At 49.3% G+C, this 24,542-nt stretch overlaps 1 protein-coding gene across 8 annotated transcripts; it reads right to left on the bottom strand.

Moving 5' to 3' along the window:
* Nucleotides 1-309: 309 nt before the first annotated feature.
* TNIP2 (TNFAIP3 interacting protein 2) lies at nucleotides 310-24,542 on the bottom strand. 8 transcript variants are annotated; one of them, XM_077876139.1, is made up of 7 exons: nucleotides 24,240-24,370; nucleotides 9,927-10,129; nucleotides 5,670-5,957; nucleotides 4,026-4,115; nucleotides 3,331-3,597; nucleotides 3,048-3,167; nucleotides 310-1,056 (listed from the first exon to the last, which is right to left on the bottom strand). In XM_077876139.1, exons 2-7 carry the CDS (start codon nucleotides 9,978-9,980, stop codon nucleotides 793-795), a joined length of 1,083 nt encoding a protein of 360 aa, XP_077732265.1. In that variant the 5' UTR covers nucleotides 9,981-10,129; nucleotides 24,240-24,370; the 3' UTR covers nucleotides 310-792. The 8 variants fall into 8 exon arrangements, with proteins under 8 accessions (XP_077732265.1, XP_077732268.1, XP_077732263.1 ...); XM_077876142.1 differs by lacking the exon at nucleotides 24,240-24,370 and adding an exon at nucleotides 23,956-24,146; XM_077876137.1 differs by lacking the exon at nucleotides 24,240-24,370 and adding an exon at nucleotides 10,741-11,780.

Raw genomic sequence — 24,542 nt, 5'->3', positions numbered from 1 at the left:
CTCCCGCTACCTCATTCCTGTCTCCTGACCCTCCACACTCATGTCTTGCTTTGTGACTCCGATGTGCTCTTAGCAGGTACCTGCTTCCTCTCACCTCATTCCCAGCCCATGACTCCACACCCTGGGCTGGGGCTTAAATCAAGATTTAAAGATTTATCCAAAGGCGAAGCTGGGCTGGCGCCAGGTCAAGTGGTCTCTGACAGGCGGCAGACATACAGGAGTGTTTCTCCTTACCGGCTGGTTTGATGCCCACCCCACTGGAATACGTTGGTCCCTGCACCCCGACCCCCAGAATGCATTCTAGAGCAGTCACCAGAGCAAGTGCATTTATTATGAAAATAAGTGATTGTGAAATGTCTCTGGACTTGCAGATATGTGGCAAAGGCATTGCAGTGCAGTTCAGTGCAGACACATGGCTCTGTGGTGGCAGAGACCAGCCCCAGGTGAGAGGTATGGCCAATGTGCTCAGCTCCGCAAACCTCCTGGTCCTTAGTCACCAGAACAAGGCAGGCCTTCACCCTGAGGCCCCCACGTGTGGTCCCCGCAGGCAGTCAGCTTTTCCTGTCAAGCCAGAGCACACCCACCGGCAGGCTATGCGGGGCCATCATGTGGGCCTGGAGGGCCTGGTCTGACTGTGCCCTGCCTTGGTCTTGGCCCAGCTGGAGGGCCACACTCCTTCCCAGGAGCACATGCCCCCCTAGAGGTTCCCTCTGACCTGGTCTGGGCCCCGATATCGAGGGATCTCTAACCCCCGCGGGAGGTGCCCCGGCACAGCAGCCCCGGCCACAGGGCTCACTGGCAGCACTCAGCCACATGCCTGAAGAGCTCCTCGCCTTGCTCATCGCCGAAGCACTGCAGACAGTGAGGGCACTGAAGGTCCCCCTGCCCTCTCCGGGTTGTTCCAGGACACCTGCCCTCGGTGGGCAAGTCCAGCCCCTGAGATCCAGTCCCAGTCCTCCGGCCACTAGGTGCCACGAGCTCCAGAGCATCAGTCTCTAAGTACTTGGGGGTTCTGTTCCCTGTATGAATCCGGCAGGAGCCTGGTTCCCGGCGGTCCTGGGAAAAAGCCAAGGGTCCAGTTACATGGGCTGCATAGGAGACCAGAAAATCACATATTGAGTTCTAGCATTTGAGATATTTCTTCTGAGTGGGGTGTGTACCCCTCACCCTGCTTCCTGGAGTAACCCAGAGCCCAAATATGGCCGTGCTCCATGAAGAACCAGAGCGACCACATGGACACTCCTGCGCACTCTCGTGAAGGGACCCACACCTCTGGGGCAGAAGGCCTGAGTGGCCCATCGGCCCTGGACACCAGCCCCCGATACCTCAGTGGAGAGGGAGTGGCAGAGCTTACAGTGGGAAGCTGGGCAAGCCGTATCCCAGCCACCCACCACACCTTCTCTGCAGGGCCCGGGATACTGAGTACTTGGAGCCCCCAAAGACAGGAGTGCCTCAGACAGTGGCCTGCAGTGCTCGTCACTCTCATTCAGGAACTTCGTTCCAGCTGGCTCTGCTGCTTCGACTTCACATCTGATTTAGGATTTTCCACTGTGGGGCTAAGGCTCACTGCCTGCACCCTCACTCCTGCTCCAGGTCACCCAGGGGCTGAGCAACAGCACATGCTCCCCAGTGCTCGAGGGGCCACGGAGGCCACTTAGTGCACACAGCCGGTCCCCACCAGACCTGGAGCCAGTTCTGGTCACTCCTATCAGCCCTGAGTTGTTGGGAGGCTGCCAAGGACCACAGCATTAGTGACCTTTCAACTCAAGAGCAACATGCTTCCAGCCAGAAACCCCACAGGCAAAGCCAAGTCACAGGAAGACCACCCCCACCCAGCTGGAGGGTGCTCCAGGGGACCAGGCCGTGTGCACTAAGTGGCCTCCATGGCCCCTTGGGCACTGGGGAGCATGTGCTGTTGCTCAGTCCCTGGGTGACCCAGGGCAGGAGTGAAGGTGTGGGCAGTGAGCCATAGTCCCAGTGCAGAAAAATCCTAATGCTTGGGTTGAGGGTCCTCCAGTGTGCATCCCTCAACCAAACTCCACAGTCCTAGGGCCTTAGGAGAAGCAGGAATTTCTGATGGCGGCCAAGAAGGCTGCTGGGGCTGGTGAGGCCCTCCTGCCTCTCTCTGGGGGCCTGCAGATGTGGAGGGGACACAGACATCAGCCACGGTCCCCACCCACTTCACCCACAAGTAGAAACAGCTGCCTTTGTGTAGGCACACTGCTATGGACTGGTCCAAGAGCGTGAAAGCACGTCCTCCATGGCTCCCTGTACCTTCCTGCCGCAGGGAAGCAGAATCCACCAATGAACCCCAGCAGCCATAACACTGGGCAGTGTGGACAACTAACACTGCCCACAAGCCAACCAGAAGGGGCAGCTCCAAGGTCTGCTCAGCATCTCTGCTCCACCAGCTGCCTCGATCCCCAGAGGTGCCACTACTGTCCAGTCTGTGTCCAGATGGAAGTTCTTTGAGGGGCCCAGGGTTCACTCTGGGGCCAGAGGTATGTTGGGTACTGGCAGAGGGGCTGAAGAAACCAAGCTTTCCTGGGGTTTCCGCAGAGCACTGAGCAGGTCTGGACGCCAAGGGGAAGAGGCGGTGGGTGCCATGCGTCCCACAGTGAGAGACTGTCAATTCTGATGCCTGCCAGGCCTAAGTGGGGTGGAGGGCCCACTGGCCCACAAGGCCCAACTCCATGCACGAGGCCCCCGCGCCATGAGCTGGGGGACATCACTGGACACCTGGGGCCTCAGGATCCACATCTGTGGAATGGGCTAACCAGGGTCCCCACCTCACAGCAACACAGAGGGCAGGACAGGCCCCATAGACACAACTACCTCTGCCACCACACCACCATGCCAGCCTTCCACACAGTGCAATGGAGGTCCTCCACCACCACGTCCCAACACCTGGCAGGACGGCTCGGGCCCACACGGGGAAGTAGAGTCTGGGGCCATGACAAGTGTCTCAGGCTAGCACTCAAAATTCATGGAAAGAAAAGTGAGAGAAACGCTGAGCCTAAATGAGGAGAAAAGCCTTCAGGCCCTACCTGTGTCCAGGACGCCTGTTGCCGCAAGGAAGCCACCTGTTCCTCGAGCTCCTGAATCCTGCCCTGGGCCCGTTCCCGGTCTGCCCTTTCTGAGGTAAAATCATCCTTGTACGCGAGAATCTGAAAGGAGGCCAGACGCTCCACAGTTATGGTGCTGAACCATTTCAGCCCAGGAAGGAGAAAGTCCCCACCCACCCCTGCTGCCACTTGCCACGCGACTGACCGCCTGTGCCCCCTGCAGGCAGACGCCCCGCTATGGCCACCTGGAGCCCCGAGCGGCTACCTGCTGCTCCAGCATCTGCACCCGCTCCAGTGCCGCATCACGGGCCCCCCTAACGGCCGCCAGCTCCCGCCGCCCATCTGCACAGGCGCGTATCCTCTCCTCCAGCTGCCTGTTGAGCCTGGAAATCTCCTTCCTCATCAGCTCAGGGCAGGAGGTCTTCTCGGGCTCTGGGGGGGCCTGCAGCCCCTGAAGCTGAACGTGGAGCCCCCTCACGTACTCGTCCCTGCTGGCATCATAGCGCTGCCACTTGGCATTGAGGTCTTCCACCTGAGGGGACAGAGCCACAGAGCTGTCCAAGGCGGCCGCGACAGACCAGGAAGCTCTGTTAGCAACAATTAGCTAATGAGTTCTTTCTGTAAACAGATGTTGCCTCACTTTGCTCAGATGTTCAGAAGGGACTCTGTGACCACCAGACGCACCAAGGCACGGTGCTGACGTCCACAAGCAACTGTCTTAAACAGACATGGACTCAGTAAATGCTCCTGCCTTAAAAGCTGCATTTGATAGAAATGTTTGCACCTCCTTTCTTGACCTACAAGTTAACTGGTGGGGGGGACAGAGTGACAGCATGTTCTCTGCACCTTTAGACAAAAAGGTCAGGTCTCTGGGGACTGTGTCAGCCCAGGTAGCCCAAGGGAGACACCAGCCCTGAGCACCACCAAGGGTGGGATGAGTGAAACAGGACAGACACTCACATGAATCAGCTTCTGTCTTAACAGGCGGTTTTCTTCCTGTAACTTCTCAATAACGGCCTGGACAGAGGCAGCACCACCTGTGCACTCTGGCTGCAGAAGGAAGGGACAGGGGAAGACGCCGTGTTGCTGAACATGACACACACAGCAAGAGGGGAGGAAGCTGGACCTGGAGACGGAGGCCACAGATGGTGCAGGTGTGCATTTGGGAGAAGAGTAGAGCAGAGATGTGGGAAGGTGGGGTGGGGGTTGGGGGGCTTGCTCAGGCCTCGCCCAGACCCCACCACCAACTGGACAGCCTGGTGTACAGTCTCCCATGGCCTCAGATTCTCCATCATCACAGGAGTCGGAGCACAGGCACTTTGTCCCACGATGGAACAGAGGACATGCTGGCCTCAGGCCACCTGGCGCAGGCCTGGCCAGGAACCAGGCTCACTCCTCCAAGCACACCACACCATCACCTCTGCAGAGTCAGGGTCGACCTCAGGGGTTCCACATGCAGCAATTCGACCCACACCACGTTCACACCAAAAGCCAATCCCTAACCAACTCTGACAGTGGTGGGCAGACCTAAGCAAAAAGTCTGGAGAAGTCCATCTGAATCCGAGAAATTCAGTGCATTTAACAGAACAAGGGGCTATATGCTGGTCACATTGCTTTTGAGAATTCCCCATGAATGATAGAGGAAGTGCATGTCCTCACCAAGCAGGACGGGAAGCCCCGGGTGACTCAGCAGAGTCCCAGGGTGGGAAGTTACACTGGTTTAGGGGCTGCACTGGCCTCACTGCAGCCCCAGGCCAACCATCCTGTGTAGCTACTTCCAGGTCCCCACAAGGAAATGACACAGTGACTCAGAGTCGAATGAGCGTGCCCGCTTCCTCCCAGACAGCACTTGTCTTTTGGCTTCTGAAATACACGAGTGTTCTTTCTGAGGTTCCCTTTTCATGGAATCCCCCCAATGGGGATGGGTGGTTCTCAAACGAAGGTTCTCCCCACACAGGCTCTCAGTGAAGATGCTGCTAAGGAGCTGGGCAGCCTATCCCCTCTAGAACATCACAGAGTGTGTTTCCACATGAACGTGGTGGCAGCCCCAGAGAGCCACCTAGAAAGGACCCTGCTTTGCACACCCCCAGCCAGCTATGCAGGAGGACCAGGGCACAGCCAGTGCTGCTCCACTCAGACATGTGGATCTACAGAAGGTTGGCATCCGCTGCCCTTTGTGGCAGGCTAGGGCCTGGCTCCTGTGCATGAGGCACGAAGAGGGGCTGCCTTCCCTGATGTGCAGTCTGCTGATCTGGCTGATGCTCAAGCACTTACACTTGCTCAGACCAGGCCTGCACTGGCTCTGCCCTCTTGTCCTCAGCTCAGTGAGGCTGATGAGGCCACAGTGCACGCAGCGTCCAGGAGGGAGGGGCTGGTGAGACAGGCTGCCTTGCTTTCCTATCACATACATACTACATGTTCCATCATTCTAGAAGAAACCCCTGGATAGGTGGGCTTTGCCACAACAGCTGGGTCTCAATACTGAGAAGAAGTGGGCTCTGGGCGCCCCGATTCCCGTGGCTGCTGAGGGATTCTGCAGCCCCCAAGCAGTGTCTCCCTGCAGAGGCCTTCACCACCATCTACACACACATGTACAGGGCCTACCTCAGGACTCTTCCTCCTCAGGTCCCCCTGAGCACGCTGTTGTTCATCCAGACACTTGGCCAGATGCTGGCACATGTGGGCGGTGGCAGCCAGAGTCCTCCTCAGCTGATGGGTCTCATCAGCCAAGGAGCGGCACAGAATGTCACTGGCAGCCCGGGCACGTTCCTTCTCCGCCACGCTCCTCCGCAGCATTGCGACTTCCCTCTCTCGCTCATGCTCCGGCTGGCTCATCAGCTGCTGTGTCTCCTTCTCTTTTTCTTCTAGTTGCTCAGAAAGTCTCTCAATTTCCTAAGAGGAAGATTTTAAAGCACATTTATTTAAAGAAGCAAGGTCAGAAAAATGTTCACAAAAAGAAAAATTGGCATAGACATGCCATCACTAGACGACAGTCATGATTCAGAGGTCAGCTTCTGAAGTGTAATTAACTGGAGTTTTCAACCTCAAATGGTCTTTCTGAAAGTTCAATCTAAAATTCTGTTTTCACAAGTAAGTGCACAATTTTAGATCGTACATCAACAAACAGTAAAAGTGTGGCACATCCATATGCTTCTTTATAGGGAAGCTAGAACCCACAGTGGGCGAGCCCCATGAAGTCTGTGTGTCCTGTCCCCTGGCACTTGGAATGTGACTTTATGTAGAAACAGGGTCCCTGCAGATGTAACCGGTTCAGAGGAAGCCATCCTGGATGGGAAGAGGCCCTGATCCAGTGACTCTCGTGCTTAGAAGATGAAGGAAATGTGGACAGACACAAGGCAGTGCGATGACAGAGGCCACAGATGGAGAGGTGAGCTGCAGACTGCGGGAGCCAGGAAGCTGGAAGAGGCAGAGACAGAGCCAGAGCCCTGCCCACACCTTCAGCTCAGGCTCTGCCTCTGGGAGTGCGGAAGACTACAAGGCTGGTGAACCAAGCCCTGTTGATGATGCTTTGTCACAGCAGCAATAGGAAATGAATGCACCCAACCACGGTCACCTCTTAAAAAAAAAAGTTCTTAAAATTACAGTCTGCTTTCTGTCTGGCCTTAATTTTTGCTTTTCCGTTCACAGGGCCCTGCAATGCCTGCAGCGAGAGGAGGAGGGCAGGGCAAAGAAAGCAGCCTGCAAGTGGGAAGGCAGCATCAGGTGGGAGGAAAGGGCGGGAAAGGAGAGGCCAGGCTTCCAGGAGAACATGCAGGCAAGCAGGGGGTCCCGGCCACGGGCATGAGGAGAGACAGATGCCAGGACCCTCAGCAGGAGGAGAGGCTGGGCCATGTTACCAGAGGGCCCCTGGATGAGTCTTCTCTAACATGTGTTAGACAAAAACAAAAACCATGCATGATTATAACAAATTCAGGGAATTCTGTGAAAATCTAAACCCCTCTTTTCCCACCTACCCTCCACCCTGAGTGCCACTTTCCAGAGGCAGCTCATCACCACATGGGCACTTATCTTTCCAGGATGTGCACAAGCATCCAAAACAGCAGCCTTCACACACAGATAGGGCCTGCATCGGCATGCTCTTCACCCTGCTGTCCTCCCCCACACCCACCCTCCAAACCCCCATACTACCTCTGCTTGCCCCTTTCTTTCCCCACCCAGCCTAGAAGCACACAGCACATTCTAGGTCTGTGGAGCAGCCTTCAACACACAGACATGTGGCTGGTGCACACACCTCCACAGGAGACATGCCCCAGAGTCACACGCCAGGCCATCTTAAGACTGGATTAAGAAATAAGTGGTGGAACTCGGGGACATGGCCAGACACGGTGTCACACTGTGCACCTGGCGAGGAGCCCAAAACCGAGATTGTTGCCTAACGTGTCTGACACCCATGTTCCCTCATCCCCCCGCAGATGTCTGCAATTCAGGGCACCTCTGCTGCACAGCTTGTGAAGGCCATTCCTCTGACTTGTCCGCCTCAGGACCACTCTCTGACGTTACCCTTGAGTGCAAGCAAGCCTTTCTGGACTGAAGGAGGAGGAGGCCCCTCCCTGAAAGCTGCCTCATCAGCATCGGTACCTCCTCCCAAGAGAGGGCCCTTCAGCTCAAGGCTGGTGCCACAGGACTTGGAGGGGCGGGGCCTGGGGGCCGAGTCCATATAGCTGAGAACCAACCATGTGGCCTCCTTAACATAAAACTCAATAGACAAAAAAAAAAAAAAAAAAATCAATAGACAAGAAAAGTCCAAATCTGAGGGTAAACTCAGACCATTCCTGTGGCCTTGAGCCTAGAAACATAAAACTAGGCCTCATTATTAGCCTGGAATTTTTCTTTAAAAACTGACCACTTTTTAACAGGTCTCACAAGCTGAGCCTTCTCTGTGTTCTTATTGTCTGGACAGTACTTACTGCAGGAGCCTCGCCCTCTGATGTGTCGGCCCCCTGGCCTGGCCTCAGTTTCCCTCTGCCTACATGACAGCTTTGGTCTTGCTTTTTTGCCCCTGTGGAAGGAGGTCCTGAGGGCAGTGACCTATCTTTGCCATGCTCCTTGATCTTAGACTGCTCCCCTCACAGTGGGCCCAGAAGTGTGTGCGGAGTGAACAGATGGTGCATAAAGAGGTATGACCTGAGATGCCATTTCCATTAAAATGTCAAAGTTACTCAAATTAGCATGATGGAGAAATGTCTCTATCCTTGTTGGTATCTAATACTGAAGTTTATTCAGGGTAAATACATCTCAATGTGTGAAACAGACAACACATTACAAATATATGTAATAGGACTACAGTTGGGAGTCCTATAAACAATACCCATAGAGGCTGGTCTCCGGGGGATCATTAGCAAACAACCACAGTGACAGCAGGAGCAGCTCCTGCTTGCTCTGCCCTCACTCCGTGCCAGCCATGCAGTTTCTACACATCCTACGAGCCAGCTTCTGCCGTCTCTCCCACTCTACAAGTAGGCCAACCGAGGCTCATGGGATCGGTAGCCACTGGAGTGACGGGTAAAGAGGCCACCACAGCCTCAATGTCTTCCTGGAGGTGGAAGGGCTTCAGGCGAGACCTGAATTCTAAGCATCCTTCCTCCCTGGTCATGGAGACAGTGGGAGAAACAAGCAGCCGTACAAACAGTGGGGCACCTGTCCCCCAGCTCAGGGGGCTCATGGAGCTTCCCAAGGGCATGCTCCATCTCCACACTCTGGCCCAGGGCACCAGGCCCAGTCCCATGTGAATACCCAATAACTGTCTAGGAGTAGGACTGGGCATGAAAAGGGTCAGGATCCGGACTCTCTTCTCAGCCTGCTCACGATACAGACACAGAAAAACCACAGACACGTGGCTGACTGCAGGGGTGAGGTTAGTTCTGAAGGACTCACCAGCCTTACTTTTGTCTTCAAAACCAGCTTTCAGGGATGCCTGGGGGGCTCAGTCAAGTGTCTGCCTTCCATTTAGGTCATGATCTCAGGCAGGGTCCTGGGATTGAGCCCTACTTTGGCTCCCTGCTCAGTGGGGAGTCTGCTTCTCCCTCTACCTCTGCCTCCACTTATACTAGCCCTTTCTTTCTCTCTGCCTCAAATAAATAAAATCTTTATTATTTTAAGATTATTTATTTATTTATTTATGAGTTATGAGAGAGAGAGAGAGAGAGAGAGAGAGAGGCAGAGGGAGAAGCAGGCTCCATGCAGGGAGCCTGACGTGGGACTCGATCCCGGGACTTGAGCATCACGCCCTGGGCCGAAGGCAGGCGCCAAACCACTGAGCCACCCAGGGATCCCCTAAATAAAATCGTTAAAAAAGCTTTCAAACATCACTTTAGAAAGAACCTAGTTCACCTGGAGGCTTGCTGGGGATATTACCCTACTCTTCTTCATAGCTGGGAACCTCCCAGAGCTAGAAAAACAAAAGCAAAACCACTAGAGGGTGGTGCAATGCACAGCAGGGCAGCCCCCAAAAGCATCCTCCCACCAGCAGCATGAGGGGCCCCAGGTTTTTGGCACTCTGCTTGCTCTGAAGTTGGACAGAGAGGTACTGACCAATCTGGCCAAGGGCCCTTATGTAATCAGAAAAACACAGACCACCGCTGTCAGAGAGCAAGGCCTGTCCTAGAATCCCAGCTTTATATACGTACACTGCACAGGAATCAGCACATGGGCTAATGTCTCCCACGAGAGCCTTTTGCTGGAACCCACAATTTCATGGCTCCATCTCAAGATACAAAAGTAGGAAGAATTCTATAGTCTGTGGATCAGCCTTAAAAATAAAAGGCATAGCCTCCCGGCCCTCATCCCCATCCGTATTAGTGTGTTCAGACTGCCCTAACAAAGTCCACAACAGAAATTTACTCTCTCACAATTCTGGAAGCCAGAAGTCCAAAATCCAGGTATCAGTAGGGCCATGCTTCCTCCAGGGCAAGAAGGAAAGATCCTTCCTGTCTCTTCCAGCTTCTGGGGGTTGCCAGTAATCCTGGACTTGTAGATGCAGCACTTCAATCTCTGCCTCCATCTTCATGAGGCCTTCTGATAAGGACACCAACCATCAATCCACCCTAATCCAGAATGACATCATTTTAATGTCTTGCATCTAGTAAAGACCCTATTTCCAAAAAAGATCCCACTCATAGGTTCCAGATGGAATGAACTGGGGGCGAGAGGGACATGCCCAACCCAGTGCAGTCCCATCTCTCTCTCCTTCCTGCACATCCGTAATAGGCGCCCATGTGCTGCTTGCAGCCCAGCCCCTGCTGTCCCTGTGACCCACCCTAAGAGGACCATAAGAGAACAAGAACACAGGAATTTTAGGAAAGGCCAGTTAACTGAGACTTTACCATAAGTGCCAAACAGATGTACCCCGGGAAGCAGTGATAGGAGAGCAACATGTTTCCTCCCCTCTGGAAGAGCATGGTGGAAGAGCAAGGCAAACAAAGGACAGAGGCTAATGCAGCTTGGAGGATTCTGGGAAGACGGTGGAACAGGAAGCACCAGGACTCTATCTCCCACCTGAAAAACAGCCGCACTGACAGAATCCATCTGATGTCACTGTTCTGTAAACCGGAATTCTACCGAAGGATTGCAACTTCCAGGGGAGGACTTGGCCATTTGGCTGAGCTTACTTTCAACCCCTTTCACCCCAGCCCATCCCCCACACCCAGCCACCCACCTGTGTTTCTGCAGCAACTAGCACACATCTTGCAGGAGCCAGGATGGGCCAAAAAGAAACTGTCCTCCAAACACTGGAAATCTGTGCTCTGATCATTGATTGTCCCTTCCTATCACAAAGGTGCAGACGCAGAGAAAGGAAGCCACTTTGCTCCCCTATGGTTGCAAAGACCCTCTCCAGCTGAAGCAACCTGGACATTCAAAGGGAGGGAGCCCGTTCCCCCCACTCCACTTCATTTTTCTCTTTTCCAACCCTCAGGAACCAGACACTAGGGACAAGGACATTCAGGCCTGTTGACATACAGACATACATAAAAATACACACGCACATACACACACACACACAAAATAAAGACAAGGACATTCAGAAGCAACTGCATATAAAGAAGAAATTATAAAGTGCCCACATTTGACCAGGAAGAGGCATAGGCTCAGAAGAGACCTGAGCAAACCTCGAGATAGCCCTCAGGTTGATCCTTGGCACAGAGACAGCCTATAACAATCAAAGAAAAAACATAAAACCTTCAAGAAGGGGGAGAATCTGATTTCTAGACATAAAACATTATTAGATCCAAATGTCCAATTCTTAACAAAAAAATCACAAGGCATCCAAAGACAAGAAAATATGGCCTATTTAAAGGAAAAAAGTTAAAATAAATAAATTACTTAAATAAATAAAGGAAAAAAAGTTAAACAGAATTATCCCTTTAAAAGACCTGATGGGGCAGCCCAGGTGGCTCAGCAGTTAAGCGCTGCCTTCAGCCCAGGGCATGACCCTGGAGACCCGGGATCCAGTCCCACATCAGGCTTCCTATATGGAGCCTGCTTCTCCCTCTGCCTGTGTCTCTGCCTCTCTCTCTCTCTCTCTGTGTCTCTATGAATAAATAATTTTTTTAAATCTTTAAAAAAATAAAAATAAATAAAAGACCTGATGGCAGGCCGTCTGGACAAAGACTTTAAAACAACCATCTTAAAAATGCTCAGAAAATGAAAAGATGTGGAAAAAGTTAAGAAAGCACTATATAAACAAAACGGAAATATGAATAAAGAGACTTTTTAATAAAAGATTTAATTTATTTATTTATGAGAGAGAGGCAGAGACACAGGCAGAAGGAGAAGCAGGCTCCATGCAGGGAGCCTGATGCAGGACTCGATCCCGGGACTCCAGGATCATGCCCTGAGCTGAAGGCAGATGCTCAACCACTGAGCCACCCAGGTGTCCCTAAAGAGACTTTTAAAACCTAAAAAGAAACCAAAAGAGGAACATGATCCCAGGGTCCTGGGATCAAGTCCCACATCAGGCTCCCCACAGGGAGACTGCTTCTCCCTCTATTTCTCTGCCTCTCTCTCTCTCATGAATAAATAAATGAAATCTTTAAAAAAAAAAAAAAAAAACTCCCAACAAACAAAAGTCCAGGATCAGATGGCTTCACAGGTGAATTCTACTAAACATTTAAAGAAGAGTTAGGGAACACTAGGGTGATTCAGTTAAGCGTCTGACTCTTGATTTCAGCTCAGGTCAGGATCTCAGGGTTGTGAGATCAAGCCCTGTATCAGACTCTGTACTGTACCTACTTAAGATTCTTTCTTTCGGGCAGCCCTGGTGGTGCAGTGGTTTAGAGCCGCCTGCAGCCTGGGGTGTGATCCTGGGGACCCTGGATTGAGTCCCGTGTTGGGCTCCCTGCATGGAGCCTGCTTCTGCCTCTGCCCCTCTCTTTCTCTCTCTGTTTCTATGAATAAATAAATAAAATCTTTAAAAAAAATTTCTTTCTTTCTCTCTCTCTCAATAATAAATAAAATTTATTTATTTTTTAAAGATTTATTTATTTATTTATGATGGGGGGGGCAGAGACACAGGCAGAGGGAGAAGCAGGCTCCATGCCGGGAGCCCGACGCAGGACTCGATCCCGGGACTCCAGGATCGCGCCCTGGGCCAAAGGCAGGCGCCAAACCGCTGAACCACCCAGGGATCCCCATAAATAAAATTTAAAAAGACTTAGTACCTCTCCATCTCAAACTATTCCAAAGAACAGAAGAGGAAGAAAAGCTTCTAAATTCATTCTATGAGGCTAGCATGCCCCAGATACCAAAACCAGATAAAGACACTACAAAAAAAAAAGGAAAACTATAGATAAATGTCTCTGATGAACATACATGCAAAAATCCTTAACAAACTTTTTTTTCTTAACAAACTTTAGTAAACTAAATCCAACAATAATTTTTTTTAAAAAATCTTTTACCCTGATCAAGTAGGATTTACCCCAGGGATCTAAGGGTGGTTTAATATTCACAAATCAATCAATGTGATACATATTAACAAGAGAAAGAATAAAAACCATATGATCATATTGATAGATGCAGAAAAAGCATCTGACAAAGTACAAAATTCCATTCATAATAAAAACTCTCAACAAAATAGGTTTAAAGAGAACACACCTCAACATAGTAAAGGCCATATATGAAAAACCCACTCTAATGTCATATTCAAGTGAAAACAGAGATTTTCCTCTAAGATCCAGAACAAGTTAAAGATGTCTACTCTCACCACTTTTATTCAACATAGTACTGGAAATCCTAGCAATAGCAATCAGGCAAGAAAAAGAAATAAAAAGCATCCAAATTGATAAGGAAGGAAAAAAAGTAATCATTTATGTCCATGTGTGATTCCACAACTTGAAGGGCAAGAACTGGACCTTGATCATCTTTGCATTCCCCTAGGGTAGTGCTTAAAAGAATATGTAGTTGACATTTTATAAGGTAATGAAGGTAGTCACAATGCCCCCAATTTAACTTTACAGCCACTTCCTATGTTATTCTCTATACTCTTCACTCTAATTCTACTGGATTAACACTGCTCCAAAGCCCGGTACAACAACCCTGACACTATACATGCTTGTGAAATTAATATACTAGACTCAGTATTAGGAGAAATGGAAAAACATAACCCACGATGCCTGCACATACACACTCCATTCCATACAGAAGATGCTCAATAGGGCAGCCTGTGTGGCTCAGCGGTTTGAGCACCTGCCTTCCACCCAGGGCGTGATCCTGGAGTCACAGGATCGAGTCCCACGTCAGACTCCCTGTATGGAGCCTACTCCTCCCTCTGCCTGTGTCTCTGCCTCTCTGTGTGTGTGTGTCTATCATGAATAAATAAATAAAATCTTAAAAAAAAGAAGATGCTCAATAAATACTTAAGTAGCAATGGTAGGTGATATTCACATCTTCTGAGTACCAACTAGGTGCAAAGGATTATGCTAGGTTTTCATATATGTTAAATCACATGTTCCTCACAACACAAAACTCATAATGTACTATATAACCGTTTTATACATTTTCCACAAAGGCAATTGATTATTTCTACAATCTCTATTTTCTCAACTAGTATATAAGCTTCTTTTTTTTAAAGATTTTATTTGGATGCCTGGGTGGCTCAGATGGTTGGGCATCTGCCTTTGGCTCAGGTCATGATCCAGGGGTCCTGGGATCGAGCTGGGCTCCTCCTTGTTCAGCACGGGGTCTGCTTCTCCCCCTACCCCTTCCCCCTGCTCTTGCTCACTCTCTCTCTCAAATAAAGTATTAAAAAAAAAAGATTTTCTTTCTTTCTTTATTTGAAAGAGAGAGCACATGACCAGGGGTTGGGGGTGGGGGAGTAGCAGAGGTAAAGGGAGAAGTAGGCAGGCTCCTTGCTCAACAGGGGGCTCATGGGGCTCTATTCCAGGACCCCAAGATCATGCCTGAGCTGAAGGCAGACACTAAAGTGACAAGCCATTCAAGCACCCAGTATATAAGTTTCATAAAAGGTAGGAATCTGCCTTTCTTGATCCTTTCTGCACTTCCAGGACCTATCAAAACATCTGGCGTAGAGTAGGCATTCAACAAATACCTAATGCATGAATGAATAAATACACAAATATTCCTATGATCTAGGTCTTGTTATTTTAGTTTTACTGATGAGAAAATCAGAATATTAAGTGACTTCCCCAAAGTAACATAGCTAGAAAGCATCAGAATCAGATTTAAAGTATACTGTTTTTTAACACTTAATGTAACAATTGCTCCTCATTGATGCACAATAATGAGGAAGTATTATAACCCAGAATACTTCTACAAATCCCTTGGGAACCTCCTAAAAGGAAACTTTAGCAAGCTTCATCAGTTTCTTAAAGACCGTGAAAAGGTGATGCTCATAACTAAGGTTATCCCTGGCTCCCAGTTTGCTGCAATGGACTGTTTACAACAGCCTTCTCAGCTCCCCCTTTCTTCTATAAAAAAGCATTCCTCTTGTTTATTGTCTGCACTTGCCTATGGTTTTGCTGTAGTTTGCATGAACTGTAAATCTCTACTATCCGGAATAAACCCATTTTTGCTGGTAAAATAACACAGTTTATTTTTAGGTTTAACATTACCCAAAGTGATCTATAGATTCAATGCAATTCCTATCAAAATCCAGATGATTTGCTTTTTGCAGAAATAGAAAAACTCATCCTATATAGAATATAGAATCTCAAGGCACCCCAAATGCCCAAAACAATCTTAAAAGAAGAAAAAAGGAACAAAGCAAGACTTGTACTACCTGAATTCAAAACTGATTACAAAGCTACAGTAACCAAAACAGTGCGATACTGGCATAAAAACAGACATTTACACAAAGGGAATGGAAGAGTGAGCCCAGGAATAAACCCTTGTATATAGGTCAAATGGTTGTTGACAAGGGCTCTAAGACCATCTAACAGGAGAAGGATAATTTTTTCAACAAACGGTGCTAGGAAAATGGGACATCCACATGCAGAAGAATAAAGATGGACTCTTCATTAAACACCATATAAAACAATTAACTCAAAATGGGTCAAACACTTAAATGTAAGACTTAAAACTACAAAACTCTTATAGGAAACATGGCAAAAGCTTCACAATATTGAATTTGGCAGTAATTTCTTAGGTATGACACTAGGGCATAGGAAACAAAAGAATTTCTCTGTAGCATGTGACATTGTTTGACAGCATATTACCCACAGTAGAACTTCTCTCAAACTTGGAGTCAGTCCTCTCAAATCCGGCCACTTTGTCAACCAAGTTTATGCAATATTCTCGATCCTTGTCATTTCAACAATCCTCACAGCCTCATCATCAGGAGTAGACTCCATCTCAAAAAGACACCTTCCTTGCTCCTCCATAAGAAGCACTTCCTCATCCGTTCAAGTGTTCTCCTGAGATGGCAGCATTTCCGTCACCCCTCGGGGCTCCACTTCTAGTTCTCCTGCTGTTCCCAACAAATTTGCAGTGGCTTCCTCCCTGAGCACTGGAACCCACTTCTTCCAAACTCCTGTTAGTATTGATATTGATCCATGGGAATATTTTCTTAGTGGCATCTAGAATGGTGAATCTTTCCAGAAGATTCTCAATGTACTCTGCCCAGATCTAGCAGAGGAACCACCATCTAGGGCATCTAGAGCCTTGTGAAATGTGTTCCCCAAGATGACTCCTTGCTCTGTGGGCTGCAGTATGGTGTTAACAGGCGTGAAAACAACACTAATCTCTCTGTACATCATCAGAGCTCTTGGGTGACCAGGTACAATGTCAATGAGCAGTTAGTATTTCGAAAAGAATCTTTTTTTTTTTCTGAGCAGTAGGTCTCAACAGTGGGTTTAGGATATTTGGTAAACCATGTCGGAAACACATATGCTGCGGTCCAGCCTGTGTTATTCCATTTGTAGAGCACAGGCCGAGGAGAGGGAGCCCAATTCTTAAGAGCCCTAAGAATCTTCAGGATAGTAAGTGAGCACTGGCTTCAACTTAAAGTCACCAGCTGCATTAGCCCCTAACAAGGGAGTCAGCCTGTCCCTTGAACCTTTGCAACCTGGCCCTGAGGACTCCTCTCTAGCTAGGAAGTGCTACTAGATGGCAACTTCTCCCCCAAATAAGGCTGTTATGTCTACACTGAGAATCTATTGTCAGGAACCACCTTCACGAATGATCCTAGCTGGATCTTCTGCAGGACTCGCTGCTGCTTCTCCATCAGCACTTGCTGCTTCACCTGGCACTTCTTTCCTTAAACCTCAGGAACCCACCTCTGCTAGCTTCAGACTTTTCTTCTGCAGCTTCCTCATCTCCCTCAGCCTTCGTGGAACTGAAGAGAGTCAGGGTCTTGCTCTGGATTAGGCTTTGGCTTAAGGGAACACTGGGGCTGGTTCAATCTTCTATCCAGACCACTAAAATTTCCTTCCTGTCAGCAATTAGGCCATTTTGCTTTTCTTATCATTCATGTGTTGGCAGGAGTAGCGCTCTTAATTTCCTTCAAGAACTTTTCCTTGGCATTTGCAACTTGGCCATTTGACACAAGAGGCCTATGTTTCGGCATCTCTCAGCTTTAGACATCCCCTCCTCACTAAGTTTAATCATTTCTAGCTTTTGATTTCAAGTGAGGTATGTGTGACTCTTCCTTTCACTTGAGCACTTAAAGGCCATTACAGGGTTATTAATTGGCCTAATTTCCATATCATTGGGTCTCAGGGATGAGGGAAGAGAGGGAAAGATAGATGGGGGAATGGCTGGTCAGTGGAACAGTCAGAACACACACATAAAAAAAAAAAAAAAAGAACACACACATATTAAGTGTGCTGTCTTTTATGGGCACACTTCATGGTACCCTAAAACAAGTACAATAGTAACATCAAAGATCACTGAACACACATGATATAACAAACAATAATAATAATAATAATAATAATAATAATAAAAACTTTGAAATATGAGAATTACCAAACTATGACACAGAGACATGAAGTGAGCAAATGCTGTTAGAAAAATGAGGCCAGTAGATTTACTTGATGCAAGGTTGTTACAAACTTACTTTCTTTCATTCATTCTTTCTTTCTCTTTTTTCCTTTTTTAATAATCTCTACACTGAATGCAGGGCCCACAACTCTGAAATCAAGAGTCGCATGCTCCACCTACTGAGCCAGGCAGGTGCCCTGTCACAAACTTTCAATTTATAAAAAGACTAAGAGCCGAGCAGCACAATAAAATGAGGTATGCCTGTAGAGTATTCTTAAAACTCCACAACAACAATATAACCAATTCAAAAATGGGCAAAGGACTTGATATTTCCTTTTTTTTTTTTTTTAAGATTTTACTTATTTATGATAGTCACAGAGAGAGAGAGAGAAAGAGAGAGGCAGAGACACAGGCAGAGGGAGAAGCAGGCTCCATACAGGGAGCCCGACGTGAGATTCGATCCCGGGTCTCCAGGATCGCGCCCTGGGCCAAAGGCAGGCGCTAAACTGCTGCGCCACCCAGGGATCCCAGGACTTGATATTTCCTAAGAAGATACACAAATTGCTGATAAGCACATGAAATGATGCTCAACATCACTGATCATTAGAAAACTGCAAATCAAAACTACAATCATTTTGTATTAAATCACCACATACCCATCAGGATGGCAACTGTAAAAAAAAAAAAAAAAAAGAAAAGAAAACATGGAAAATAACTAATGTTGGTGGGAACATGGAGAAAATGCATCCCTGTGCAATGCCGGTGGAAATCCAAAATGATGCAGCCACTGTGGAAAAACAGCATAGTGGTTCCTCAAAAAATGATGCAGAATTACCCTATGATCTACCAATTCCACTTGGCACATACCCAAAAGAACTGAAAGCAGGGTCTCAAAGATATGTTGGTACACACATATCCAGAGCAGCAGTGTTATTCATAATAGCTGAAACATGAAAGCAACCCCATGTCTATCAACAGATGAGTGAATAAGCAAAATGCGATATATATGTACAATGGAATATTATTCAGCCTTAAAAAGCAGGAAATTCTGGCACACGATACAACACAGATAAACCTGCAGAACATCATGCTGAGTGAAATAAGTCAGTCGCAAAAAGATAAATACTGTAGGATTCCACTTCTATGAGGTCCCTAGAGGAGTCAAGTCACAGGGACAGAAAGCATATTTGCTAAGGGTGGTGGCTGTGAGGGCAGGAAGATGGGAGTTACAGTTTAAAGAGCATAGAGTTTCAGGTTTACAAGAGCAAAAAAGGTATGGAGATAGACAGATGGTTAAAAACCAACCAACGACACAGCTAACACAGCCCACTGTAAAGGATGAATGCTGCTCCACTCCAGAGAAAGCACGGCAGAACAGGGAAAGGCAGGCCAGAAGGGAGAGGAAGCTGGTTGGCAGCACCAGGCAGGACCCATGAGGCCAGCACCCGGCTAGTAATGAGGTGGTGTTGAGCAGTTATGGGCCACAGAGTGAATTAATACCATTATCCCAAAGTCTTAATTGGAAGGGCTTTGTAAAGTTACCCACATGGGCCTCGTGTTACAAACAAGGGAAGGTCTTGGGTCTTCCTGTGGTGGTAGAGAACCAGAATCCTCAAGATTGATCTGGACCCATCACGTGCTCTCTGTGCTCAGCCACAGATGCACAGGTCACCGGGCAGTCCCTGCACACCTGAGGACACAGCCTCCGCATCCTCTCTGGGACCCTCAGTCTCTACCAACCCAGAGTCCCTGCTCCTAATGTGCTGGCTGACTTGGCCACTGATGAGACCAATCTATTGATCAATTCTTCTCATTGTTTTCACTTTGCACAGTGTGAAATCTCTCCATTCCTCCACAGGTTCTGTGACAGACCCAGACAGGTGGAGGAGTGAGCCACAAACATTTAATCACGTAAGATACCAGATTGTTAAAAATGCTTCTTAAATAATTAAAAATCCGAAAACGAAACCTATATGTCAGGGGTAGAGGACCACATAGATCTAGGACTATAGATCCACTTGTCTGGGTCCTGGTTAGAGGCTGTGGGGCCTCAGGATGCCAGGGCTGACCACCAACAGCCTCCACACTCCAAGTAGAGTCCTGCTACTTGCAGGTGTGTGTAAGCTGGTGGTGGGTATGATGCACTCTGGTCCCTGCTCTGCACTCATCTCTGGTGCCCACGACCAAGCAACTTCTGAATTTTCCTTCTGGGACACCTGGGTGGCTCAGTGGTTGAGCACCTGCCTTTGGCTCAGGGCGTGATCCTGGGGTCCCAGGATCGAGTCCCACATCAGGCTCCTTGAATGGAGCCTGTTTATCCCTCTCCCTGTATCTCTGCCTCTCGCTGTCTCTCATGAATAAATAAAATCTTTTTAAAAAAATAAAAATAGGGATCCCTGGGTGGCGCAGCGGTTTGGCGCCTGCCTTTGGCCCAGGGCGCGATCCTGGAGATCCGGGATCGATTCCCACGTCAGGCTCCCGGTGCATGGAGCCTGCTTCTCCCTCTGCCTGTGTCTCTGCCTCTCTCTCTCTCACTGTGTGCCTATCATGAATAAATAAAAAAAAAAAAATTAAAAAAAAATAATAAATAAAAAAAATAAAAATAAAAATAAATAAATTTTCCTTCTGAGCTGATGAGTTATGAACCACCTTCCCCAGAAGAGGGAGAGCACTTCAGTGAGGTAGACATCTAGCTTCTAGAAGCAACTAAAATGATGCAGATGAGAAAATACTTGCAACGTGACATGAAGATGTACAGACAACATGATCTCAAGCAAGCCCAGTATGTACATACCCTGTGTGTAAAGGAAAAACAGGGAGGATGTATGCCAATAAATTAACACTGGTTAACCCCACACTGTGGGATTTATAGTGGCTGTTATTTTATTCTTTATTCTTTCTGCTGTTTTTCAGATATTCAAAATTACTTTTATAGTTAAAAAAAAAAAAAAAAAAAAAAAGGAGGGTATGTGTGCAAGTCTCTTTTTCACTCTAAAGCGTGGCTGTAGGGCCAAGCCTAGAAATGAAAATTGTCTTTTGCAGCTACTCCTTTTGCAGACCTAGTTTCTTTCCTGGGACAACCCAGATAATAGCTATGGCCCAAATGCGGCACTAGAGTCCACCCAAAGGTGTGCAGCAGCACTTCCCAATTGCTCTTAGGACAAACACTGCTACTCTTGCTCCTAGACTGGGTGTCTATGGTACTTCACAAAGACAAACATAACACCACCAGCAGGGATGAAGAGGAGAGAAAGTGAGATTTAAGTCTGTTATCCAACACTCACAGGCACCGCAGCCCCGTCATCACTCCCAGCAGAGGAGGACAGTTACTACTGAAAGACTCATTTACGACTGAGGTTGAATGTTGCCCCAAAACATAACCGGGGTTCACATGGCCCAGAACCCAGCATGAACACATACACACCAGGAGCTTATGCTTGTGTACTACACATACACAAAAACCTCAGAACCCAATGTCTACACACACAACACAGAATTGAACACACACATGCACAGAACCTTCTACATGCATGCACAATTCACTAAGAACACAATACAGTCACAACCCTCACACCCAATGAGGGGGCAGACTTCTTAGAGCCCAAATACACACCCGTCAGAATTCCACACAAGCAGATACCCCTCAGACCTAACACAGACAAACACCCCTAACAACTAACAAGGACGCACATCCCTTACACCTACTAAGAATGACATTTTAGAACCCAAACGAGCACACATACCTCCCAGAATCCACCACAGGCACACAAACTTTCCTCTGAACCAACATGGGAGCTCCTCCTCAAAACCTAATACACAAAACTTCATAACCAATAACTCACCCCTCGTCCCAACACAAACAGAAAAACACCCTCAGAACCAACATGGACACACAAACTTCAGACCCAACACAGGCATACAGACCTCTCAGAACTCAACACGGAGCACACACCCTCTTCCAAATGAACATCTACTCACACCCCTCAATACACAACTTGGGCACAACAATTCCTCAAAATCCAACATGAGTGCATACACCCCTCAGACACGACACAGGCACACACACCTCAAACCCTACATAGGCAAAAACACATCTCAGAACCCAAAACGAGGATGCACACACCTGAGACCCAACACAGGGGCACAAACACACCTCAAAATCAACAGCGGTACACAACCCTCATCCAATATAGGAGCACAGCTTTCATAACCAACATTCAACATACACACCCCAGACTCAACACAGACAGAACACTTCTCAGAAACCAACATGGACACACAACCCTCAGAACACAATACTGGCATACACAACCCTTAGAAAAAACATGGATATACAACCACCGGACCCAACACAGGCACAGCGCAGGAATATACATCCCTCAGAACCAACATAAACACACAAGCCTCTGACCCAGACAGGCACACAAACTCCTCAGTAGCCAACACAGGCAAACACACCTCACAAACCCACATGGGTGCAAACTCCTTGATGCCACCACAGACACACTACTCAGAACCAAAACAGACATCGTGGTACTCTCTGACCCAACATGGGCGTACACACCCCTCACAACAAACATGGGAGTATAACACTCTGAAGCCAACATGCATGCACAGACCTCAGAACTGACACAAACACCTCAGACCTAAAATGGACACACACACCACTGAGAAGCCACTGAGGTACACATCTCCTTCGGAACCCAACATAAACACAACCCCTTAGAACCTAGGCAGGCACATTATCTCTCAAGTCAACTCAGACACAAACCTGAAGAACCAACATGGGCACATAACCCTTAGACCTGACACAGGTACACATGCCCCACAGAACCCAAGAGGCACACACACTCCTCAGAACCAACACAGACACACGACACTCTCAGCCAGCCAGGAAGCACATCCTTCAAAACCTGACACATGCACACACCCCTCAAAACCCAGGACGAGAGCACACTCCTCAGAATCAACACAAATACACATCCTTCATATGCAACATAGAGACATGTCAGAAACAACAAGCACAAAAAAAGAAGAAAAAGAAGAAGAAGAAGAAGAAGAAGCAGCAGCAGCAGCAGCAGCAGCAAGGACAGGCAGCCCTTTAAAACCAAATGGAGGGATCCCTGGGTGGCGCAGCGGTTTGGCGCCTGCCTTTGGCCCAGGGCGCGATCCTGGAGACCTGGGATCGAATCCCACATTGGGCTTCCGGTGCATGGAGCCTGCTTCTCCCTCTGCCTATGTCTCTGCCTCTCTCTCTTTCTCTCTCTGTGACTATCATAAATAAATAAAAAATAAAAAATAAAAAAAAATAAAAAAAAAAAAAAACCAAATGGAGGGACACCTGGGTGGCTCAACGGGTTAGCGTCTGCCTTCCGTTGAGGGCATGATCCCAGGGTTCCGGGATCGAGTTCCATGTTGGGCTCCCTGCATGGAGCCTGCTTTGCCTCTGCCTGTGTCTCTGCCTCTGTCTCTGTGTGTCTCTCATGAATAAATAAGTTCTTTAAAAAATAAATAAATAAAAATAAAACCAAACGGAACCCAACCCTCAGACCTAATATGGGAGCACACCCCTCAGAATCAACACAAACACGCACCCCTCAGACCCAACAGAGGAGCTCACACCTCAGAGCCTAACATACACAAACACCCCTCCCACAAAATCCAGGCACATACCCCCTACCCCTCAGATCCCAATGTGAGTATCATACGCCTCGACCCAACACGGGAACACACACCTTCAGACCAACAAGGACTCACAACCCTTAACATGAGCACGCCCCTCTGACCCAACACAGGATACACTCCTCAGAATCTAACACACTCACATACCCTCAGAATCAACAGGAACACACAACCCTCAGACCAAACCAAGCATACACTAACTCCTCAAAACCCGACGGGGGCTTACACACCTCAAAACCAAAAGACGTACAACCCTTATGCCCAACAGCGCTTCATATACACCCCTCAGAACCCGCAGAGTCACACAACAGGTAAGCCTGACACAACCTTCAAATATAAATGGGCACACAGTCCTTGACACAACCTGGAGCACACCCCTCAGAACATAACACACACACACAACCCTCAGAGCCAACCGGCACAAACACCCCTCATACACAACCACCCTCAGGTCCAATGGGACACAAATCCCTCGAACCCAGAATGGGCACAAACGCACAGACGCAACACCGGGGTGCACCCTCACCTGAGGGCTGGCAACACCGCCCCCAAACCTTAGACCCCGAAGCGCCACCAAGGACGCACAACCCTCACACCCGTCAGAAGCACGCTAGAGCGGAGTCCCGACGGGCAGGAGGAGCTGTCCCCCTCCCGCTCCTCCCCGTCGCACACCCGACAGGGGCAGCGGGACGGCAGCGCCCAGGACGGCGGGCTTCTGTCCAAGGAGCCGCCCCTCCTCGCTCGGCGGCCTCACCTACTGCAATTCTCTGCTCCTCCCGAATAAACCTAGTTTTGCTGGGAAACGACTGGCAGCCTCAGCTTTAAGGGGAAGGCGTCCGCGTGCGTCCTCAGAACCGACAGGCTGACGCGGGAGCGCCCGGGGAGCTGCGCGGCGGCCCCGACAGCCCTCCGGGCCGGCCCGCCGCCCTCGCTCTCGAGCCCCGGGCACCGCTGCAGACCTCTCAGAGCCTCCCCGGGGCTCGCCCCGTCAGTCCCCGCCGCTCGCCCCGGAAGCGCGCTCGCCCGCCGCGGCCGCACCTGGCGCAGCGCCGCCTCGCCGGCGCCGCCCTCCCGCTGCCGGAGCTGCTCCCGGAAGCGCGCCACCTGCTCCAGCAGCGCGTCCACGAGCGAGGGCGCCGCGTCCCCCTCGAGCGCGGCCAGGCGGGCGCGGAGGCGCTCTATGAGGGCATCCCGGGCGGCCAGCTGGTCCTGCAGGCGCCGCAGTCGCTGCCCGGCCTCGTGGTACAGGCCGCAGAGCGCCGCCGCCGCCGCCGCCGCGCGCGCCGCCCCCTCCTGCCCCCCAGACCCGGCGCCCCCTGAGGCCATGGCCGTGGGCCTGGA

Source organism: Canis aureus, chromosome 2 (assembly GCF_053574225.1).
Source record: "Canis aureus isolate CA01 chromosome 2, VMU_Caureus_v.1.0, whole genome shotgun sequence".
Taxonomy (NCBI): Eukaryota; Metazoa; Chordata; class Mammalia; order Carnivora; family Canidae; genus Canis; species Canis aureus.
The sequence above is the reverse complement of the archived record's forward strand: the minus strand, read 5'-3'. Positions and strand labels throughout refer to the sequence as shown.

What these genes read in the sequence shown, in the direction of transcription:
- TNIP2 (XM_077876133.1), bottom strand. Translation starts at nt 24,527, where the DNA reads ATGGCCTCAGGGGGCGCCGGGTCTGGGGGGCAGGAGGGGGCGGCGCGC. An exon ending in TGAGGAGGAAGAGTCCTGAG is followed by an intron (nt 4,116 to 5,669) that starts GTAGGCCCTGTA and finishes TTCCTTCTGCAG; the next exon opens with CCAGAGTGCACAGGTGGTGC. An exon ending in AACAGGCGTCCTGGACACAG is followed by an intron (nt 1,057 to 3,047) that starts GTAGGGCCTGAA and finishes GCTTTTTCCCAG; the next exon opens with GACCGCCGGGAACCAGGCTC.